Source organism: Sapajus apella, unplaced genomic scaffold, assembly GCF_009761245.1.
Source record: "Sapajus apella isolate SASKATOON/1434 unplaced genomic scaffold, GSC_monkey_1.0 scaffold49, whole genome shotgun sequence".
NCBI lineage: Eukaryota > Metazoa > Chordata > Mammalia > Primates > Cebidae > Sapajus > Sapajus apella.
The window spans coordinates 11,861,064-11,881,924 of NW_022436989.1; the positions used below are offsets into that span (position 1 = coordinate 11,861,064).

The 20,861-nt window shown below is 36.4% G+C and overlaps 1 protein-coding gene across 7 annotated transcripts in view; it reads left to right on the forward strand.

Annotated features, from left to right (window-relative positions):
* The window catches only part of LYST (lysosomal trafficking regulator), a 213,109-nt gene that overhangs the window by 114,246 nt on the left and 78,002 nt on the right, over positions 1-20,861 (forward strand). For 5 of the 7 annotated variants that reach the window (XM_032242286.1, XM_032242287.1, XM_032242291.1 and 2 more), the window contains exons 22-30: positions 3,650-3,781; positions 6,954-7,581; positions 9,087-9,264; positions 10,844-11,013; positions 12,893-13,123; positions 13,960-14,126; positions 14,776-14,928; positions 19,026-19,187; positions 19,821-20,012. In XM_032242286.1, the coding sequence (XP_032098177.1) occupies positions 3,650-3,781; positions 6,954-7,581; positions 9,087-9,264; positions 10,844-11,013; positions 12,893-13,123; positions 13,960-14,126; positions 14,776-14,928; positions 19,026-19,187; positions 19,821-20,012 (2,013 nt within the window). The remainder of the gene's footprint in view (positions 1-3,649; positions 3,782-6,953; positions 7,582-9,086; positions 9,265-10,843; positions 11,014-12,892; positions 13,124-13,959; positions 14,127-14,775; positions 14,929-19,025; positions 19,188-19,820; positions 20,013-20,861) is intronic. The other 2 variants (XM_032242288.1, XM_032242289.1) reach the window with 2 other exon arrangements.

Genomic DNA, 20,861 nt, shown 5'->3' on the forward strand with positions numbered 1-20,861 from the left:
AAAAAAAAAAAAAATGAGAAGGCAAGGTTAGAGAAAAAAGAGTAAAAAGAAATGAACAAAGCCTCCAAGAAATATGGGATTATGTGAAAAGACCTAATCTACGTTTGATAGGTGTACCTGAATGTGACAGAGAGAATGAATCCAAGCTGGAAAACACTCTTCAGGATATTATCCAGGAGTACTTCCCCAATCCAGCAAGGCAGGCCAATATTCAAGTCCAGGAAATACAGAGAACACCACAAAGATATTCCTCAAGAAGAGCAACCCCAAGGCACGTAATTGTTAGATTCACCAGGGTTAAAATGAAGGAAAAAATGCTAAAGGCAGCCAGAGAGAAAGATCGGGTTACCCACAAGGGGAAGCCCATCAGACTCACAGTGGATCTCTTGGTAGAAACCCTGCAAGCCAGAAGAGAGTGGGGGCCGATATTCAACATCCTTAAAGAAAAGAACTTTCAATCTAGAATTTCATATCCAGCCAAACTAAGCTTCATAAGCAAAGGAGAAATAAAATCCTTTATGAACAAGCAACTGCTCAGAGATTTCATCACCACCAGGCCTGCCTTACAAGACCCCCTGAAAGAAGCTATAAACATAGAAACAACCAGTACCAACCACTCCAAAATGAAGAAACTGCATCAACTAATGGGCAAAATAACCAGCTAGCATCAAAATGGCAGGATCAGATTCACACATAATATTAACCTTACATGTAAATGGGCTAAATGTGTGAATCAAAAGACACAAACTGGCAAATTGGATAAAAAGTCAAAACCTATTGGTGTGCTGTATCCAGGAAACCCATCTCACATGCAAGGATACACATAGGCTCAAAATAAAGGGATGGAGGAAGATTTACCAAGCAAATGGAGAGCAAAAAAAAGCAGGAGTTGCAATCCTAGTCTCTGATAAAATAGATTTTATCAACCAACAAAGATCAAAAGAGACAAGGGCATTACATAATGGTAAAAGGATCAATGCAAACTACCATCAGAGATTACTACAAACAACTCTGTGCACAAAAAACAATAAACCTGGAAGAAATGGATAAATTCCTGGACACTTGCACCCTCCCATGCCTAAACTAGGAAGAAGTCAAAACCCCAAATAGACCAATAACAATGGCTGAAGTTGAGGCAGCAATTAATAGCCTATCAACCAAAAAAAGCCCAGGCCCAAATGAGTTCACAGCTGAATTCTACCAGATGTACAAAGAGGAGGTGGTACCACTCCTTCTGAAACTATTCCAAACAATCCAAAAAGAGGGAATCCTTCCCAAATCATTTTATAAGACCAACATCATCCTGATACCAAAACCTGGCAGAGACTCAACAAGAAAAGAAAACTTCAAGCCAATATCCATGATGAACATAGATGCAAAATCTTCAATAAAATACTGGCAACTGATTACAACAGCACATCAAAAAGCTTATCCATCACGATCAAGTAGGCTTCATCCTGGGGATGCAAGGCTGGTTCAACCTACGCAAGTCTGTAAACATAATTCATCACATAAACAGAACCAAAGACAAAAACCACATGATTATCTAAATAAATGCAGAGAAGGCCTTTGACAAAATTCAACAGCCCTTTATGCTAAAAACCCTCAATAAACTAGGTATCAATGGAATGTATCTCAAAATAATAAAAGCTATTTATGACAAACCCACAGCCAATATCATACTGAATGGGCAAAAACTGGAAGCATTCCCTTTGAAATGTGACACTAGACAAGGATGTCCTCTCTTACCACTCCTATTCAACATAGTATTGGAAGTTCTAGCCAGAGCAATCAGGCAAGAAATAAAGGGTGTTCAATTAGGAAAAGAGTAAGTCAAACTGACTCTCTTTGCAGACGACATGATTGTGCAGTTAGAAGACCCCATCATCTCAGCCCAAAAATCTCCTTAAATTGATAAGCAACTTCAGCAAAGTCTCAGGATACAAAATCAATATGCAGAAATCACATTCCTATACACCAATAACGGACTTAAAGAGAGCCAAATCAAGAACGACCTGCCATTCACAATTGCTACAAAGAGAATAAAATGCCTAGGAATACAACTAACAAAGGATGTAAAGAACCTCTTCAAGAAGAACTGCAAACCACTGCTCAAGGAAATAAGAGAGGACACAAATAGATGGAAAAACATTCCATGCTCATGGTTAGGAAGAATCAATATTGTGAAAAATGGCCATACTGCCCAAAGTAATTTATAGATTCAGTGCTATCCCCATCAAGCCACCATTGACCCTCTTCACAGAACTGGGAAAAACCACCTTAAACATCATATGGAACCAAAAGAGAGCCTGCATAGCCACGTCAATTCTAAGCAAAAGCAAAGCTGGAGACATCACACTACCTGACTTCAAACTACACTACAAAGCTACAGTAAACAAAAAAGCATGGTACTGATAACAAAACAGAGATATAGAACAATGGAACAGAACAGAGGCCTCAGAGGCAACGCCACACATCTACAACCATCTGATCTTTGACAAACCTGACAAAAACAAGTAATGAGGAAAGGATTCCCTGTTTAATAAATGGTGTTGGGACAACTGGCTGGCCATGTGCAGAAAGCTGAAACTGGACACCTTCCTGACACCTTACACTAAAAGTAACTCCAGATGGATTAAAGACTTAAACATAAGACCTAACACCATAAAAACCCTGGAAGAAAACCTAGGCAAAACCATTCAGGACATAGACATAAGCAAGGACTTCATGACTAAAACACCAAAAGCATTGGCAGTAAAAGCCAAAATAGACAAATAGACTAATTAAACTCCAGAGCTTCTGCACAGCAAAAGAAACAATCACTAGAGTGAACCGGCAACCAACAGAATGGGAAAGAAATTTTGTAATCTACCCATCTGACAAAGGGCTAATGTCCAGAATCTGCAAAGAACTAAAACAGATTTACAAGAAAAAAAAAATTCAAAAGTGGGTGAAGGATATGAACAGACACTTTTCAAAAGAAGACATATATGAGGCCAACAAACATATGAAAAAATGCTCATCATCACTGGTTGTTAGAGAAATGCAAATCAAAACCACATTGAGATACCATCTCATGCCAGTTAGAATGGTGATCATTAAAAAATCTGGAGACAGCAGATGCTGGAGAGGATGTGGAGAAATAGGAACACTTTTACACTGTTGGTGGGAGTGTAAATTAGTTCAACCATTGTGGAAGACAGTGTGGTGATTCCTCAAGAACCTAGAAATAGGAATTCCATTTGACCTAGCAGTCCCATTACTGGGTATATCACACACTGGGGTCTGTTGGGGGGGACTAGGGGAGGGACTACAGAGTGTAGGGAGTTGGGGAGGGATAACATGGGGAGAAATGCCATATATAGGTGATGAGGATGGAGGCAGCAAACCACATTGCCATGTATGTACCTATGCAACAATCCTGCATGTTCCTCACATGTACCCCAGAACCTAACGTGCAATAAGATATATATTTAAAAATTGTGAAGAATAAGTATGCACATATCAAGTATGCCTTAGTATAAAGTATGCCATCTCTATTTTTCTCTAAACATCTTTTTTCAAAATTTGAATTTAATGATCTGCTTTTAACATATTTTTATTTTATCCTTTTTAAAAATTTTGCTGTCTCAAAACATTTGGATTCTAGATGGCAAGATCTTTCAGGAGAAAGTACAGTCAATCATGTACCTGAGGCATTCCAGCAGTGGAGGAAGGTCCGTTATGAGCCCTGGATTTATGGTAATAAGCCCATCTGGTTTTACCGCTTCACCATATGAAGGTAAAAATAGCAATAATGAAAGTATAACCTTCTCATTTTTGTTCTGAATATTCTTAGATAATTAAATTGTACATATTTTAGAAGTACGTATAGTACAACCTCATTCAGTCTAACAAGAGATACCCAGCACAGGTCCTCAGGAGAATTGAGAAAATGGATGAGGCTCACACTATGTTGTTCTGGCATTCTCTGACCTCTCTTATCATAGTCATTTGTCTTTGATCAAGCTTCCGACTTATTTTCCCATTTTCTTCAGAAGCTTTTTATAAATTTGTATTCTCTTCTCTCTACCTAAAACCATCATTCTAGACAACTTCACTTGCCAGATGAATGGCCACTCAATACTCCACCTTTCTTGACTCACGGTACCTTTTCTCTACTTTGTCTTACTATGCATGCATCTGCCTTGGACTTTATCATCATCAAGAATGCTTTCAAGCACCTGTGAAACTCCAGTATCCCACTCTGTTCAATCTATATGATCTATTTTTCAATCACATGCATTACTCTGGATCATTTTCAAATACTGTACATCATGTCTCCATTTTGTTTCCCGGTCCTGTGAACAGTCTTTCTGCATCATTAGCCTTCCAGCCATATAGAGAAACTGAATCCTTTGGGGGGAGTTCTGACATGCTGAAAAAGGGCAAAGGGGGTGCATTCATCTTTTCTAATCCACAACCTCCCGTCTTTCTGGGGTTTTTGTTTGTTTGTTTATCATACTCCAAAGTTCCCCTTGTCTCTCTTTCCCTATCCAGCCTAGGTCACATTAGCCAATAACTTCAGCAGTTATTCAGTTGGAAATGATCTCAGTTTCCTTGTCCCCTTGGTCTGTTGGTATTCTTGAACTGAAAAACTCTAACCTGGCTTTAGTCTAACCATCCTCATACTGAAGTAGAGCTTTAAATGCTGCCCTGTAATTTTTATGTATGTTCAGAATCAATTCCCTCTTCTATTTCCATATAAGTATATTCAAGTCTTTAAGCCTGTAGTAGTTTTCTATCTTCCTAATTTACTCTTAACAGACTGTCATCGCTACTTCATAGAAAAAAAGAATAAGTGCAGGTTTTCTAGTTGCAAACTGACCATTCATCTTTCCCTTTCCTGACTACTGTCCTCTTCCATACTGGGACATTGCTCTTATTGTCAGTCCAACCTAGTGTTGTCTTTAGCTTTAATCCTAATTATTAAATAGCGCAGGTGAGATAGTAATAGAGATAGGTCAACTAGATATATGGATATTAGTGTCTAGTTTTGTTTCCCTCCCAAAGTGTTTCAGTTATTCTCTAGCACTTTTTATGGCCTTTTATAATAATATTTTAAGGCTATGTTTTCATTAGTTCTTTTTCTTTTTAAAAAAATTATTATTTTTTTTTAATAAATAGAGATGGGGTTTTGCCTTGTTGCCCAGGCTGCTCTCAAACTCCTGGGCTCAAGTGATCCACTCACCTTGGCCTCCCAAAGTGCTGGCGTTATAGGCTCACACCACTGTGCCTGGCCTTTATGAATTAGTTTTATTTGGAGTTTTATAGGACATATTTGTTTTTTAAATCATCTGTGTCACTTTGAAACATTTTCAAATACAATCATACCCCCATTTTTTCCAGATCTTTTGAATAGAATCTTTTGGTGACTTTAGCCCTCTAGCCAAAATCTAGAAATAACTAGAAAAAGTTTCTGAGCTATGGAGCTATTTTATTGCCACAAAGCCTATGCCCTAAAAGCAGTTCACTTAATGCCTGTTTGCTCTGTATTTGTGGTCTCAAATTTTAACATGCAAAAGAATCACCTGGAGAGCTTGTTAAAACACTGATTCCTGGGCCCCTCCCTCATACATTCTGTATCAGTAAATCTAGGGTGATGCCTGAGAATGTGAATTTCCAACAGTCCCACAGGCGGTGTTGATGCCCAGGCTTCCATAGACCACACCTTGAGTGGCATGCACTTATATCCCATGCACTACAATGAGAATAATTTTTCTGGTGTCTTCCTACATAGAATATTAGAAGCAGTAAATTAGAGAGCTGTGACAAGAAGAGAGACTGTTCTCACTAATAGCAGCAAGAAGTGACTGCAGAAGGAGGGAGAGAACTGTCTAGGGCTGTTTAGGCTGCTAACAACAAGTACTACCATTTTTTGAGTACCTATTATATGTTGGGCTTCATGCTAGGTGCATCACAAATACAATCTCAATCTTTTTTTTTTTTTTTTTTTTTTTTCTGAGACGGAGTTTCGCTCTTGTTGCCCAGGCTGGAGTGCAATGGCGCGATCTCGGCTCACCGCAACCTCCGTCTCCTGGGTTCAGGCAGTTCTCCTGCCTCAGCCTCCTGAGTAGCTGGGATTACAGGCATGTGCCACCATGCCCAGCTAATTTTTTGTATTTTTTTTAGTAGAGACGGGGTTTCACCATGTTGACCAGGATGGTGTCGATCCCTTGACCTTGTGATCCACCCGCCTCGGCCTCCCAAAGTGCTGGGATTACAGGCTTGAGCCACCGTGCCCGGCCAATCTCAATCTTTAAAAGCAACCTTGCAAAGTAGATATTCTGAACCCTCATTTTACATTTGTAGAAACTGTGGTACGATTAAGTGATTCACCTTGGACCACCTCACTATCATTTGAATCCAATTATATCTAGTTGCAAAGCCCACACTCTTCCCACTACATCCTGGTGACTGCTAGCCTGAGGTAAATTGGGTTTCACTTAATTCACTTAATTTCACCACCATAGAACCATTAATCCTAATGACTTTGAATCATTCAGTCAATAGTGTGCTTTGTGAAAAAGGCAGAAAAAGATATATTTTAGGAAAATATTAATTTTAAAAATGGTTAAAATAAAAATAGTTTTGGCATTTAAGAATTTTAAGCATTAAGCCAGGTGTAGGTATTCATGCCTGTAGTTCCAGCTGCTTAGAGGCTGAGGTAGGAGGATAGCTTGGGCCCAGGAGTGAGAGGCTGCAGTAAGCTGTGATTGTGCCACCGCACTTCAGTGTAAGAGAGCAAGACCCTGTCTCTTAATAAAAAAACAAAGGAATTTTTAGCATTAGTTACTTGTAAAATTAACCTATATGGATTGTAACAGTGCTAAATGGGCTTTTGCTGTGGTTGCAATTTATAATGCATTTAATAGATTTTTTTTAAGTAGTATTTTTGTATCTACTCTTACCAGGAGAGAATTCCTCCAATATTATTCCACAACAGATGGCTGCCCATATGCTGCGTTCTAGAAGCCTACCAGCATTCCCTACGTCTTCACTACTAATGCAATCACAAAAACTGACTGGAAGTTTGGGTTGTAGTATCGATAGGTTACAAAATATTGCAGATACTTACGTTGCCACCCAATCAGAGAAACAAAATTCTTTCGGGAGTTCCAACACACTGAAAAAAGGCAAAGAGGATGCATTCATCAGTAGCTGTGAGTCTGCAAAAACTGTTTGTGAAATGGAAGCTGTCCTCTCAGCCCAGGTCTCCATCAGTGATGTCCCAAAAGGAATGCTGGCATTTTCAGTGGTCAAAGTAGATCATAAAGAGTTGGGAGCAGAACCCAGGTCAGAAGATGACAGTCCCGGGGATGAGACCTGCCCACGCCGACCTGATTACCTAAAGGGATTGGCCTCCTTCCAGCAAAGCCACAGCACTATTGCAAGCCTTGGGCTAGCTTTTCCTTCACAGAATGGATCTGCAGCTGTTGGCCGTTGGCCAAGTCTTGTTGACGGGAACACTGATGATTGGGAAAACTTTGCCTGTTCTCTTGGTTATGAGCCAAACTACAACCGAACTGCAAGTGCTCACAGGTATTTATGTGTTTTTGTGCACTCCTCCCACCTTTATTTTACTATTCTTTAAAGATTCTCTACCCTTCTGGAAATGTCTTCATTATACCACTTCTTATAATACAACAAACAGAAAAGTGTATTTCTTTATATACATAATAATAACAAACAGAAAGGTATGGTTTTCCTTATTTTAATACTAGATAATATTCCATATTTAACCAAAATCTAAACCATAAGTAGCATTTAAAGAAAAAATATCTCATGGTTTAATTCCTTATGGTTATTAAGGAAAAATTCTTCAGGACAGAAAAATGGTAGGATTTATCTAAAGCTTTGACTCATGAGAATGATTCTCTCCACTTGGTGCTCATGTGAAGGTGGGAGTGATTTCTAGATTGGGCCCATCCTGGGTAACATCTCACTTGATCTGACACAAATGATTGCCCCAGAAGGGAAGAGGAACAGGCGTCATGGGGTGGCCACTCCATTCCACCTCAGCTAATTATAATCCAGGTCTTGGTGCTGAACACTGGCAATTCTGCCCTGAATGAAGTCAGAAGAGAGCTAAAATGGCCTTAGAAAGGAATGCCAGTGTTTCCCGTGAGAGGCTCACACCAGACTGCACAGAGTCCTCCACGTTATGACAGACATTGCCTAGATGTTGTATTTCTTCAGCCATTTTCCTTCTGCAACCCCAGTTTGTTCTCTCTCCAAAAACTTAAGGTTCTTCTCTCACCTGGACACAGATGACCTTGCTTGGGTGATGAGACATTCCCTTATCTTTTCCCCTACTTCTGCTATTCTAGATCCATAACTTTATATGGAGTTCAGATGCAGCAGTGCTAGAGAGCATTCCTTTTATGAAAAAAATCTCATTTCACCAGGAGCTTCCAGAAGTTTCACCTGGGCTAAACCCAGCAGCATTTGTTAGCATATTTACGTGGAGGTTTTATTTTCACCCTTGGTTTTTGAGAGGATATTCTGTAAGACTAGATTCTTCCCCTGTACTAATATTTGCCTCTCTTCTCTGTGACTGAACTGGGTTTTTCTGACTGCCTAGACTCCTATAAAGTTGTTTCTTCCTTGGTGAAAAACATATTTCCAATAGCATCTCAAGTAGCAGCGTCCAGTGAAACTTTCTGCAATGGTGAATGTGTTTTATTCATGCTGTCTAATACAGTCAGCACTAGCCACATATGCCCACTGAGCACTTGAAATGTGGCTGATGCAACTGAGGAACTGAATTTTTAGTTTAAGTAAACAGCATACGTGAGAGTGACTACTGTATTAAACATCAGAGATGTACGATAGGATAGTGTTAGTAGACCTAACAAAAATAAAAAAACCTAAAAAAATAAAAAGTGATGGTAAATTTGTTAATCACAGTTAAATTAGGAAACATTGCTTAAACATTATGAACATTTGTTTCACCTGTTAAAAAATACTGCTTATCACAGTTTCTGAGGTAATCATCACGTACTTTTCTCATCATGTTAGTAAGACTTTTTTGGTCTCTGTTTCAGTGTAACTGAAGATTGTTTGGTACCTATATGCTGTGGATTATATGAACTCTTAAGTGGGGTTCTTCTTATCCTGCCTGATATTATGCTTGAAGATGTGATGGACAAGCTTATTCAAGCAGATACACTTTTGGTCCTCATTAACCACCCATCACCAGCTATACAACAAGGTGTTATTAAAGTAAGGGCAAATGCTGGATATGTTATTTTAATTCAAAAAAAATAAATATGTCATTCAAGATTTTGAATATATACATTAAAGTAGATCTGAATCTTTCCTTTTTATTTTAGAATGATGAACGAATATAGTTTATTGCTTCTTACTCATATTTTTTGTTTTTATTTTTAATTTTTTTTATTTTGATAGCTTTAGGGATACAGTGCTTTTTGGTTACATGGTCATATTTTTCCATTATGCAGTTTTAAGTCCCTCTCCATATATTGGTTCATATCAATATGTTTTTTAAATCTACCAATAAATCTCCATATCTGAACTAGTAAATCTGTGTTATAAAAATTACAGGGAACACATGGTTCATTGGAAACTTCTTGAGTGTAGTATCAAATTTTAGACCTTTACTTCAGGTCTCAGCTTAGAGGACACCTTTCAAAGAGTCCTTCTCTGATTATCTTGTCAAAATCACTTCCCTCTAACCTTACTCATTATTCTATCATAGCATCCTATTTATGTCTTATAATTATCTTTTTAATCTGCATACTTGTTTTTTAAATTTCTCACAAGTGTAAGCTTCATGAAGGTAGGCATCTTGTGTAATAGGTACTACGTATGTTATTGAATGAGTAAATGCTTGATATGAATAGTTTCCATTAGAAAACAACCCAATATTAAAATAATCTTGTAAAGATTCTCATTTTCTTTAGTTTGGATGTAGGTACTGTTTAATCACTTGCGGTACAACCTAGTATTGAGCTCCCGTTTCATGTGTAAGCCCCTGAGCTAGTTGCAATATAGTATATAAAGAGAAATAATGTAAGCCCCTACATTCAGGAAGTTCATAGTCTAGGAGGGAGAGTCTCATACTTAGCTAAGTAAAATGTAAGGGATTCTGTGATGAGTGCTGCAGTGGCAGTATTAATAAAAATTGAGCATAAAGGAAACAGAAGAATTCATGGAAAAAGTGTACTTTGTATTATGCTGTAAACTTAGAAAGTTTTTTAGTAAGGGAGTACATAAATGTGTGTCTGTGGGAAAGGAGTCTATCACTACTTGAGAGAATCACTGAAGGAGAGAAAGAGGTTAAAGTATTAGTTCAGTATTACACGTGTTACATTTAAGATGCTAGGGAAGGGTGGAAATTCAGGCCTGCGCTCAGGATGAATAATCTGTCAAGAAGACTAGAAGTCTAGGATAGATATAGATATAGATATAGATATAGATTTGCAGAGAGAGCATAGTTTACAGATTTTTTTTTCCCTCAGCATTAGGCACAAATATTCTACTTATGCTCACCTAAGGTTAAGAGCCTACTGTGTCTATGCTGAGCTAAAAATGTCAGTTTCCCTATGAGAGAAGTGTTAAGATCTCCAAGTAGAGTCATCATTAGCATTTCACAATAGCTAAAGACAAATTCATTTTCATCTTGCTGTGGTGGTGGCATTTTTTTAAGCTTCTTATGTTCTTCTGTATGTATGAACTTAATTTACAAATACAATTGTGATACATTGATTGGTATATATTATATTTTAATACGTTATCTAAATTGACTTAATTATCTAAATTAACTAAATTTTTTCTTCAGCTATTAGATGCATATTTTGCTAGAGCATCTAAGGAACAAAAAGATAAATTTCTGAAGAATCGTGGATTTTCCTTGCTGGCCAACCAGTTGTATCTTCATCGAGGAACTCAAGAATTGTTAGAATGCTTCATTGAAATGTTCTTTGGTCGACGTGTTGCCTTTGATGAAGAGTAAGTGCATTCTTCCCTCCGCTATAATTGTGGATCTTTTGTGTTTTTGTTTTCTTTTTTTTAATTTTTAAGATAGCATCTCACTCTGTCACCCAGCCTGGAGTGCAGAGAGACACAATCATGGCTCAGCTCATTACAGCCTTAAACTCCTAGATTGAAGGGATCCTCCCACCTCAGCCTCTTAAGTAGCTGTGATTACAGGCACGCACCACCACACCTGGCTAATTTTTTTTTTTTGCTTTTAGTGGAGATGGGTCTTGCTGTGTTTCCCAGACTGGTATCAAACTCCTGACCCTAAGCCATCCTCCTGCCTTGGCCTCCCAAAGTGCTGGGATTATAGCTATAGCCCACCACGCCCGACAAGATCTTTTGTCTTAAATATAAATTTAGTGAACTCATTCTTAACAAAATCTTTTGATCACCGTTAGAAAAAATCTGCTAAAAGTTATTTTGCAGGTAAATCAATGTAGTATTTGCCATATGATATTCTTTCTAATATAACTTCATCCTTCATAGTTAATTCACTAGTTAGAAACTAGAAACAAATAAAGACTGCATCAGATGAAAGTGATAGCTAAGATTTGGCATATAGTATTAACATGAGAAGATTAACTGAAAAGACAGATGAGGCTGGGCAAGGTAGCTCATGCCTGTAATCTCAACACTTTGGGGGATGGAGGTGGGTGGATCACTTGAGGTCAGGAGTTTGAGACCAGCCAGACCAGCATGATGAAACTCTGTCTCAGGGACTAAAAAAATAAAATTAGCCAGGCGTGGTGGCACATTCCTGTAATCCCATCTACTTGGGAGGCTGAGGCAGGAGAATCGCTTGAACCCAGGAGGTGGAGGTTGCAGTGAGCCAAGATTGTACCATTGCCCTCCAGCCTGGGCAACAAGAATGAAACTTTGTCTCAAAAAAAAAAAAAAAAAAAAAAAAGGGAAAAGAAAAAAGAAAGATGGCTTATGTATTCTCAGTGATAAATTACATAAAAGATCTATATAGGAACTCCATACTCTCCTCAGAGCCTTCAGATTATCTGGAAGATGCGTAAATCCCTCATCTGGAATTGCTGGATATACTGATTGCTGAGTTTTGACCCCAGTAGAATGCTGATGGATTAGCAAATAAGTATAAAAATAAAAGAATATTTTTCTCCCACACAAAAGTTTGGCAGAAATTAAACTATAATTTCTGCTTATGATAGAATAGAGAGAAATTTGTATCTCCTTATTGTGGTAGACAGATTCAGACCATAAAGAATTTACTAAATTATTACAGCAGTTTCAGTGCTACCTTTCATTTACATACAACGTTTGGTTTTCACAAAGCAATTCTGCATTGCCTCATTTGATTCTCACAGTAGCCTTGAGAAGAAAAGAGGGAATATATCACCACATATTTTTGGCAGGTAAGGAAAATGAGGCACAAAATACTTAGTTAATTGGAGGCAAATTGTATTGGGATAAGAACTCAAGAATCATTCCCTTTTGCTAGACCTTTTTTTACTAGCTGTCTCTCAAATACTAGTAAAATAATAATAATAATTTTCCTGTGCACTTGTAGCCCCCAAACATAGAGTTTCTTTAGATATAAGGGGCTCATGGATGAATTAAAATAAATCATTAAAACCATGAAATTGCATGCATATTTCATTTAAATGTTTGTGTATATATCTTGGGGTGGACTTCTAGCAACAGCTTTTACCCTGTTATTGGAGGGACTCTAAATCTTAAAAACAGGTTAAGAATTCTTACTCCCCAATTTTTTTTTATGACTTCAAAATCAAGTTAACAAAATGACCCATGGTTGCTGCCATATTTTCTTATTTTGTGACTAATTGTTTCTAATGTGCTCTTAACTGTGTGTTATTTATTCTAGATTTGATCTGGAAGATGTGAAAAACTTGGGACTTTTTCAGAAGTGGTCTGTCATTCCTATTCTGGGACTAATAGAGACCTCTCTATATGACAACATACTCTTGCATAATGCTCTTTTACTTCTTCTCCAAATTTTAAATTCTTGTTCTAAGGTAGCAGATATGTTGCTGGATAATGGTCTACTCTATGTGTTATGTAATACAGTAGCAGCCCTGAATGGATTAGAAAAGAAGTAAGTTTAAAATTATTATTTAAAATTACATCTGATAAATACTTTAGAACAGGAAAACTTTAGTGTTAGTTTACTTTAATATACGAGTTTACCTGTGTAAGAAGCCTTCCTGTGTACCCCTGAACCTAAAATAGAAGGAAAAAAAAAAAAACAGAAAGAAAATTATGTTTACTGAATGTCCCTGTATGCTACTTTATTAACTGGCTCAAGTTAGTTGCTAACCTTTGCTTGATTTGGAAAACCCAGACAGAGAGAAGTATTACAGGCCTAATACCAAGATTAGGATTGAAGGGCAGAAATGACTAATTCATATTTCTTGGATATTTATAAATGATTAATATAAATTCAAATCTATTACCTCTTTTAGTCCTAAAAATAACTACAATTTATACAAGCAAGATTCAGAGAGGTTTAATAGTCAAATTCATCTTCTCTGAGAACCCTTCACAGAATGTTCCTGTTTGTACCCACACAATCTTCATCCTTAGTGTGGACTAGAAACCTGCCTATGTGTTCTTATAGTATCTTGTATTAATCTCTAGTGTTAACACTTACAACCACTTACAATTTATAGTGATCTGTTTACTTGTCCAGTCCTCTGAAAAACTATATATTTTTGACAGGTGTCAAAGTGTATCTTCTTCTTTTTATTTCTAGCGTGCACACTACATATTACCTGCTGTAGAGTAAACATGAATAAATATTGAATGACTGCATGAATGAGCGCAAGCTGGTAGAATAGGAATTTAAACCATTTAAATCAGTTAGCTGTGTCTTAAATTATTTGTTCTTTTTCTTATAAATGTTCTGTTTTGTTCTTTTGTTGCTATCTTTAGCATTCCTGTGAGTGAATATAAATTGCTTGCTTGTGATATACAGCAACTTTTCATAGCAGTTACAATTCATGCCTGCAGTTCCTCGGGCTCACAATATTTTAGGGTTATTGAAGACCTTATTGTAATGCTTGGATATCTTCAAAATAGCAAAAACAAGAGGACACAAAGTAAGATTTAATTTTTATGGAGTTGGGGAGGGACTTGTATAATAGACAAACATGTTATTGGAGCCTAATCTCTTTCTTCTTATAAACTCTTTTACTAAAAGTTTAAGATTAATTTTGTGATAATATCTATCAGTTTCAAAAAAGAAGCCTGAAAAGGGTTGAAAAAGTGGCAAAAATAGAAAAAGTGATTCCTCCATGTAGTTAGTAATTGGCAATACATAATTGAAAGATGTCACTGATTTTTCTTACCAAGTAGAATTTAAAAACATATGCTGTGTAGTAATGCCCTTTAGTTTTCTTTAATGGTAATTATTAAAGGAATATGAAACAAAAAAAATGTGATAATTGCTGGTTAAACTGTAGCGTTATATAGAAAAAGAAAGTCTCTTCTTTGAAACAGTTTTTAAAATGAAATAAATTTGTGAGCAAGCTAATAATATTTCATTGAAGGTTTTTAGTGACCATTTGTAAATTTGCTTTAAAATTGCCTTTAACAAGAATTATAAAATGTCTACTACTGTCACCCCCATGTTGATCAAAATTTTAAAATTTATGTCTAACAAAACATTGGCATGATACATAAATTCAGTTCAATTAAAAAATTAATAACCACATAGCTTGAAAACATTCTAGTATCTTCTGTTTTTAGATATGGCTGTTGCACTACAGCTTAGAGTTCTCCAGGCTGCTATGGAATTTATAAGGACCACTGCAAATCATGACTCTGAAAACCTCACAGATTCACTCCAGTCACCTTCTGCTCCCCATCATGCCATAGTTCAAAAGCGGAAAAGCATTGCCGGCGAGTATTGAAATAATATTTTATTAACCATAAATTGAGGCTAGCTTGACTTTTCCTATGCCATTCACATTTCTAAAATATTTCTTGTTTTGCATAAAATTTAAGAAAGATTTTTTTCCTGGGGTAAACTGTTCTGCTGCTTATTTTTAGTGCTTTTCTCATTCAGTTATTTCTTGAGCACCTGCCTACCATGTGCTGAGCATTGTGCTAAATATTGGAGATGCAATGATTTAAAAAACAGACACAGAGATTGTAAAATAGTAGGGAAACATAGAGGGTAGGAATAAAGATTATAATAAGGCAACCTGATCTACATCAGAAATTAAGGAAGTCTCTGAGAAAGTGAGATTTCAATACAGATGTAAAAGATGAGAAAGAAGTTAGCAAGGTAGAGTCAGAGAAAGAGTTTTACCGGCAGAATGGATGGCTTATGTGGAGCTTCCAAGACAGGGAAAAGCTGAGCTTGTTCAGAGAACTAAAAGCCATTTAGCTAGAATGTGTCACTTAATGAGAGTGGGACACCAGAAGAAGCTATACAGTATGGTATGGGCCAGAGTCCATTTTTAATCACATGGGTCTTGTTAAGCAGTTTAGATTTTATCATAATGGGAAGTCATCAGAGGTTTTAAGTAGGTGGCATGCTATAAACAGCTTTCTATTTTGTAAAGATCACTCTGTCTTCTGTGTAGAGAGTGGGTTAGAGGAGAAGAAGAGAAGTAGTGAGGAGTCCAGGGAGGAGGCTATTACAGTAGTCAGGAAAGATGATGGTGGCTTGCACATGGTTAAAATGTACATGATATCAGGGCTTGCTATAAATTAGTACATGTCATCAAATAATAAGCATTAATATCGTTAGGCTTCCTTATTTTTTTCCACAAAATCTGCTATGATCTTTATATGAACACAACCCAGAAAGATAACATGAACACCACATACGCAGGATATACACACACACGTGTGTATTATACATAGTGGATAAATATGCATGTACACATGCTCACATGCACACCATCTCCAAACAGAGTATTTGGTAAATTGTTTGAAGTTTAACCACTCTTACTGTCTTAAATGCACTTAAGTTCAAGTCTTTCTTTGACCTGCGTTAAGCTACTTCTGTGTTCAATGCTATGCAAAAATTTTAAACCATGTGAAAAACTCACTTGTAAAGAAAAGCTACTAAGTACACATTATTTTGCAGTAGTATGTTTAAATTATGCTAAATAAAACTTATAAAAGTAAAACTGCTAAAACATCTGTGTAACTAAACTTACTGCCCCTCTACATTCTTCCTTATTTAATATCTGAGCGCAGTCTCTCCTCCTGAGCTGCTCTCCCAGTTGTACATCTCTTTTGTCCTGAATAGAAATAGATTATTTACCAATTCTGGCATTAATGCTCAGCTTCCTGCATGCCAAAAGATGATTGTTGGACACCTTTCCTTTGCAGGACTCCTTGTATTGTCGGTGACTCCTTAGATGGAATTCACTCTCTATTGATAACAGAAAGTATACCTTTACTACCCCTGTGTTTCTTTTGTATTGATACTTCTCATTCTCATGTCTGTTCCTCCCCTGCTTAGATCCCTGATTTTAGTTAATGATCACTTTGGTCAATGATTTCTCTAGCAGTCTTTAATCTCTTTAGATACTAGCATTTTTGTCACCTTGAGCCTCAGAGCCCTGCGTAGCTTCAAGTTTGTTATTTGTTTTTGGTTTGAATCATTTTAAAACAGATAATGGACTTTTAATCTTTTTCACTAGACTGCTCTCCTTTTTTTTGACTCTAAGTAAATGTGATTGCTGTAAGCTATAGGAGACTTATAGAATCCTACAAATTTTTGGCTTAATAAAAGACCTTAAAAGTCATCCAGTCCAGCTTCCTCTTAAGACCCGCTCATCCTAGAATTACGGACTGCTGGCATGTGCACCCCTATACTCATCCCTTTGTGCCCTATGCCACATGTACTCATTCCAAGTCTATCATATCTCTTAGGACCCATCTCTCTCTCTCTGAAGTCTCTCTCAAGAATCCTTCCTGTTTTAAATACTACCCTGTGAACCTAGTTTGCAAAATGCCGCTTTATATATATTCGGTTGTTGCTTTATAATTGCTTCTGAGTTGGTTTTTTACACATATACTTGGGGAATATTGTGCTTTTAATTTTTTTACTATTAGTTAAAAGTATCATCAAAAGTATATTGGCTTTATATGCTGCAGGTACGAAAACTGCAGAATACTGAAGCTCTTCTGTGTGATTACAAAAACTCATTCAAGTCCATTTGTCCATGATACTAAAGGGACATAGAGGGATTTCTATTTCTGTCATGTCTTATCAATTAAGTAATGAATTGTTCCTTCAAAGACTTAAACTGTTCTCTTTACTAATAAATATTTAGGTGTAGTGGGGGGATTCCTAAGTAGACTCACTTAGCATTTGTTGAAAACTACTGACATGAGTGACACCTCCAACCCCACTGCCACTACCCTCCACCTTCAGCAGGAGTTGTGGGGACTGCCAGCAGCTGCAGCTTCCATTATGGCCTCACACCAGACTCTAATAATAGACAAATATACTCAAACCTTGAACCCCAGGATATCCATGACTTGGGACCAAAGTTTCTTCAGCAGTACTCTCATTACATCTAGATCTTAAGTTCTTGCATAGCTAGAGTAGTTAGATACTATTTTATTGTCAGATTAATCTTCTTACAACCTCACTCAGGTTTACTATTCTAATGCTCAGCAGCTCCAAGTTGCCTGCTGCTAAATGAACAAAACTCTGATTCATTAGCCCCTGTATCTGTTTTTGGTCTAGATATCTATATTGATATATATCTTTATATGTAATTTTACCTAAATGTTATCATGTTCTACCTACTGTTTGTAAATTGATTTCTATTTTTAGTCATTATATTGTAGATTTTTTCCGTATTAAGAAACATAAATATACTTTTATTTTTAATGATTGCAAAATAATCTATTATTTTGATATGTATAATTTTCTGTAACTTTTATAGATAAAGGTATTTTTTGCTTGTTGGTTTTTGCTATTATAAATAAGGTAGCAATATACACTTTTAAATGTATTTTTTTCCTTGCCTGTTTATTAATATGAAAAACTTTACACATCACCCTTAATGTATGAAGATAGAAGTAGTCAGCATTAGGATATTATTTAGAATGCTGGACATGTATTTCAATTGTCATACACTCACACACACACACATAGTTATATTAGTAATTCACATACATATGAATTTTCTGTATATTTCAACCAATAATAATACTAACCATTAAAAGTATTTATTCTTTGTGAGGATGAAGCAGGCATTACATTTTATATCCATTTCTTTTTAATCCACAAAATGACTCTTTATCCATTTATTCAACCATCAAATATCAAATATTTCTTGAGTACCAACCATGTACCAGTTACTGTTTTACCTGTCTTCAGGGAACTTGTACTGGAAGAAGTTATCAATAAGTATATAAACAAATATATTTAATACAATGTCAGATCGTGAGAAATATCTACCTGTGAAGTAAGCTCTGTTTTTTTTTCTAATCCACATCTTATGTATGAGAAAATTGAGGTTTAGAAAGAAGTGTGCTTAAGGCCACACCAGCTCTGTGTGGCTCATAGCAGGAGTGCTGAAATACCCTCCCACTTTTTCAAGTGTTAATACACACAGTACTAAGGAAGACTTAACTAACATTTCCTTATTCATTGCATTGTCATGCCTCTGAATTACAATCATCAGCTGCACATACAGTATGAAAGCTGTCAGATGTAGACATTAGGAAGAATCTGCTTAAACTAAGTATATTGTTTTGACAGTATTACTCTTGAATATATACAGGATACAAATATTTGTATTTTCTTATTTTTTGCCTCAAAAGTGACTATCTACCAAAATATATTAACTGATTATGAATACTAATTACCCAAAATACTGAGCGATCTAAAATAGTATTAAAATATTTAAATATCTTATAGGATAAGTCATTAAAACCTGTTAAAATTTAGTCATATTTAAGTAATTTTTATAGAGGTTATTTATAGAAATTGATATATGTTTTCATAATTTAAAACAAAGGTTCAATTCCAATGAAGGGTTCCATTATTCCTCACCTACCAAGACGTCATTTTCGTTCCTATGGTCAACTTCCGATGCCCTTCTCCTTCAGTCCATTAAATCAAGACTCATCCCCCCAGTTTTCTCCTGGATGTTCTACCTGTATTGTACCTCCCGGAGCAGGTGCAGTAATGGTGCAGGAATGCCACTCCTCTCTGTTCAGTCTCAGGAAACATTTCTCAGGAAATGCTTTTGTAGCATTGAATTCCAAATGATGCATATGTTCTAAATCATTTTAATAACAAATCACTGGAATTATATTCTGATCTCTTCACTTCCATTGATTTCTACTTGTTACTATATCCAATTTTTAATACTACTTTTTGAAATTTAGTAACTAATTATCCAGTAATAGTAATATTCTTACTAAAAAAAAATGATGTGCATTAAAACTGTTGATTTTGGAATACAAAGAAGTGAAACAGTATTTGAAACTATTTTATCAAAATGTTCTGAACTACTTATGCCCATTTAATCCTTTTTCACTCAAACTTTGCCAAATGGCATCTGCTTTACTAAGCTATGTCACTAGCTTCAATATTGTTATTTAGGACTTTGAAACCAAAAGTACTGTTGCACTTCTTCAAAGAGGGAGAAACATCACTTTCTCTTAATCACTCTTTCCTTTGTATGAATTGACTTTGTAGTAAATAAGGTTGTTTTCATGTTCTGGTAATCAAAAAGTTTCGGCAAAAATAGTTTCCTTGATCCTTATTAACACTGGCATTTGATGTTTTAATTTATATACTTTTGAAGGTCCTCGAAAATTTCCCCTTGCTCAGACTGAATCGCTTCTGATGAAAATGCGTTCAGTGGCAAATGATGAGCTTCACGTGATGATGCAACGGAGAATGAGCCAAGAGAACCCTAGCCAAGCAACTGAAACAGAACTTACACAGAGACTACAGAGGCTCACCGTTTTAGCAGTCAACAGGATTATTTATCAAGGTAAAACTATAGGATTCGTTTGTTTTTCCTCAGATTTTAAAATGAAAGAGAATAAATCTAAGAAGAAACTGGTTAGTTTTCAGATATTTAAGCAGCATTATTTTTTAGTTCTTAACATCCATATTATTAAGAGTTTTTTTATTTGGAATTGATAGTCTTGAATAACAAGTCCACTTTTTAATGCATTCAGTGCTAGCCCAGATTGATCATTTTAAAACCATAGGGCACTTCCAGTATGATCTTTTGAGATCATTGTAGATTCACATGCAGTTAAGAAATAATACAGAGAGACCCTGTATACCCTTTACCCAGCTTCGCCCAGTGAATCTTGCAGAACTATAGTATAATATCACTACCAGGTGAGTGACATCGATACAGTCAGCAGCATTTCCAGCACCGGGAGGATCCTTCACATTGCCCTTTTCTTAGCCAAACCACTTTCCTCTCACAGTCCCCCCAGCACCCCCTTAGCCCCGTAACCTCTCATCTGTCTTCCATTTGTATATTTTTGTCTCATCAAGAACGTTACATAAATGGAATCATACAGTATGTAGCCTTTTGGAATGAGTTTCTTCACTCAGTATAATAGTCTGGAGAGTCATTTTGGTTGTTGCATGTATCAGTAGTTTGTTCCTTTTTTTTTTTTTTTGCTGAGTAATATTTGTGGTGTGGATGTGCCACAGTTTGTTTAACCTCTCACCTCTTGAAAGGCTTCTGGGTTGTTTCTAGTTGTTGGCTGTTACAAATAAAGCCACTGTCTGTAAGCATTTATGTGCAGGTTTTGTGTGAACATAAGTCTATTTTTCTGGGATAAGTGCCCAGGAGAGCAATTACTGCGTCATGGTAATT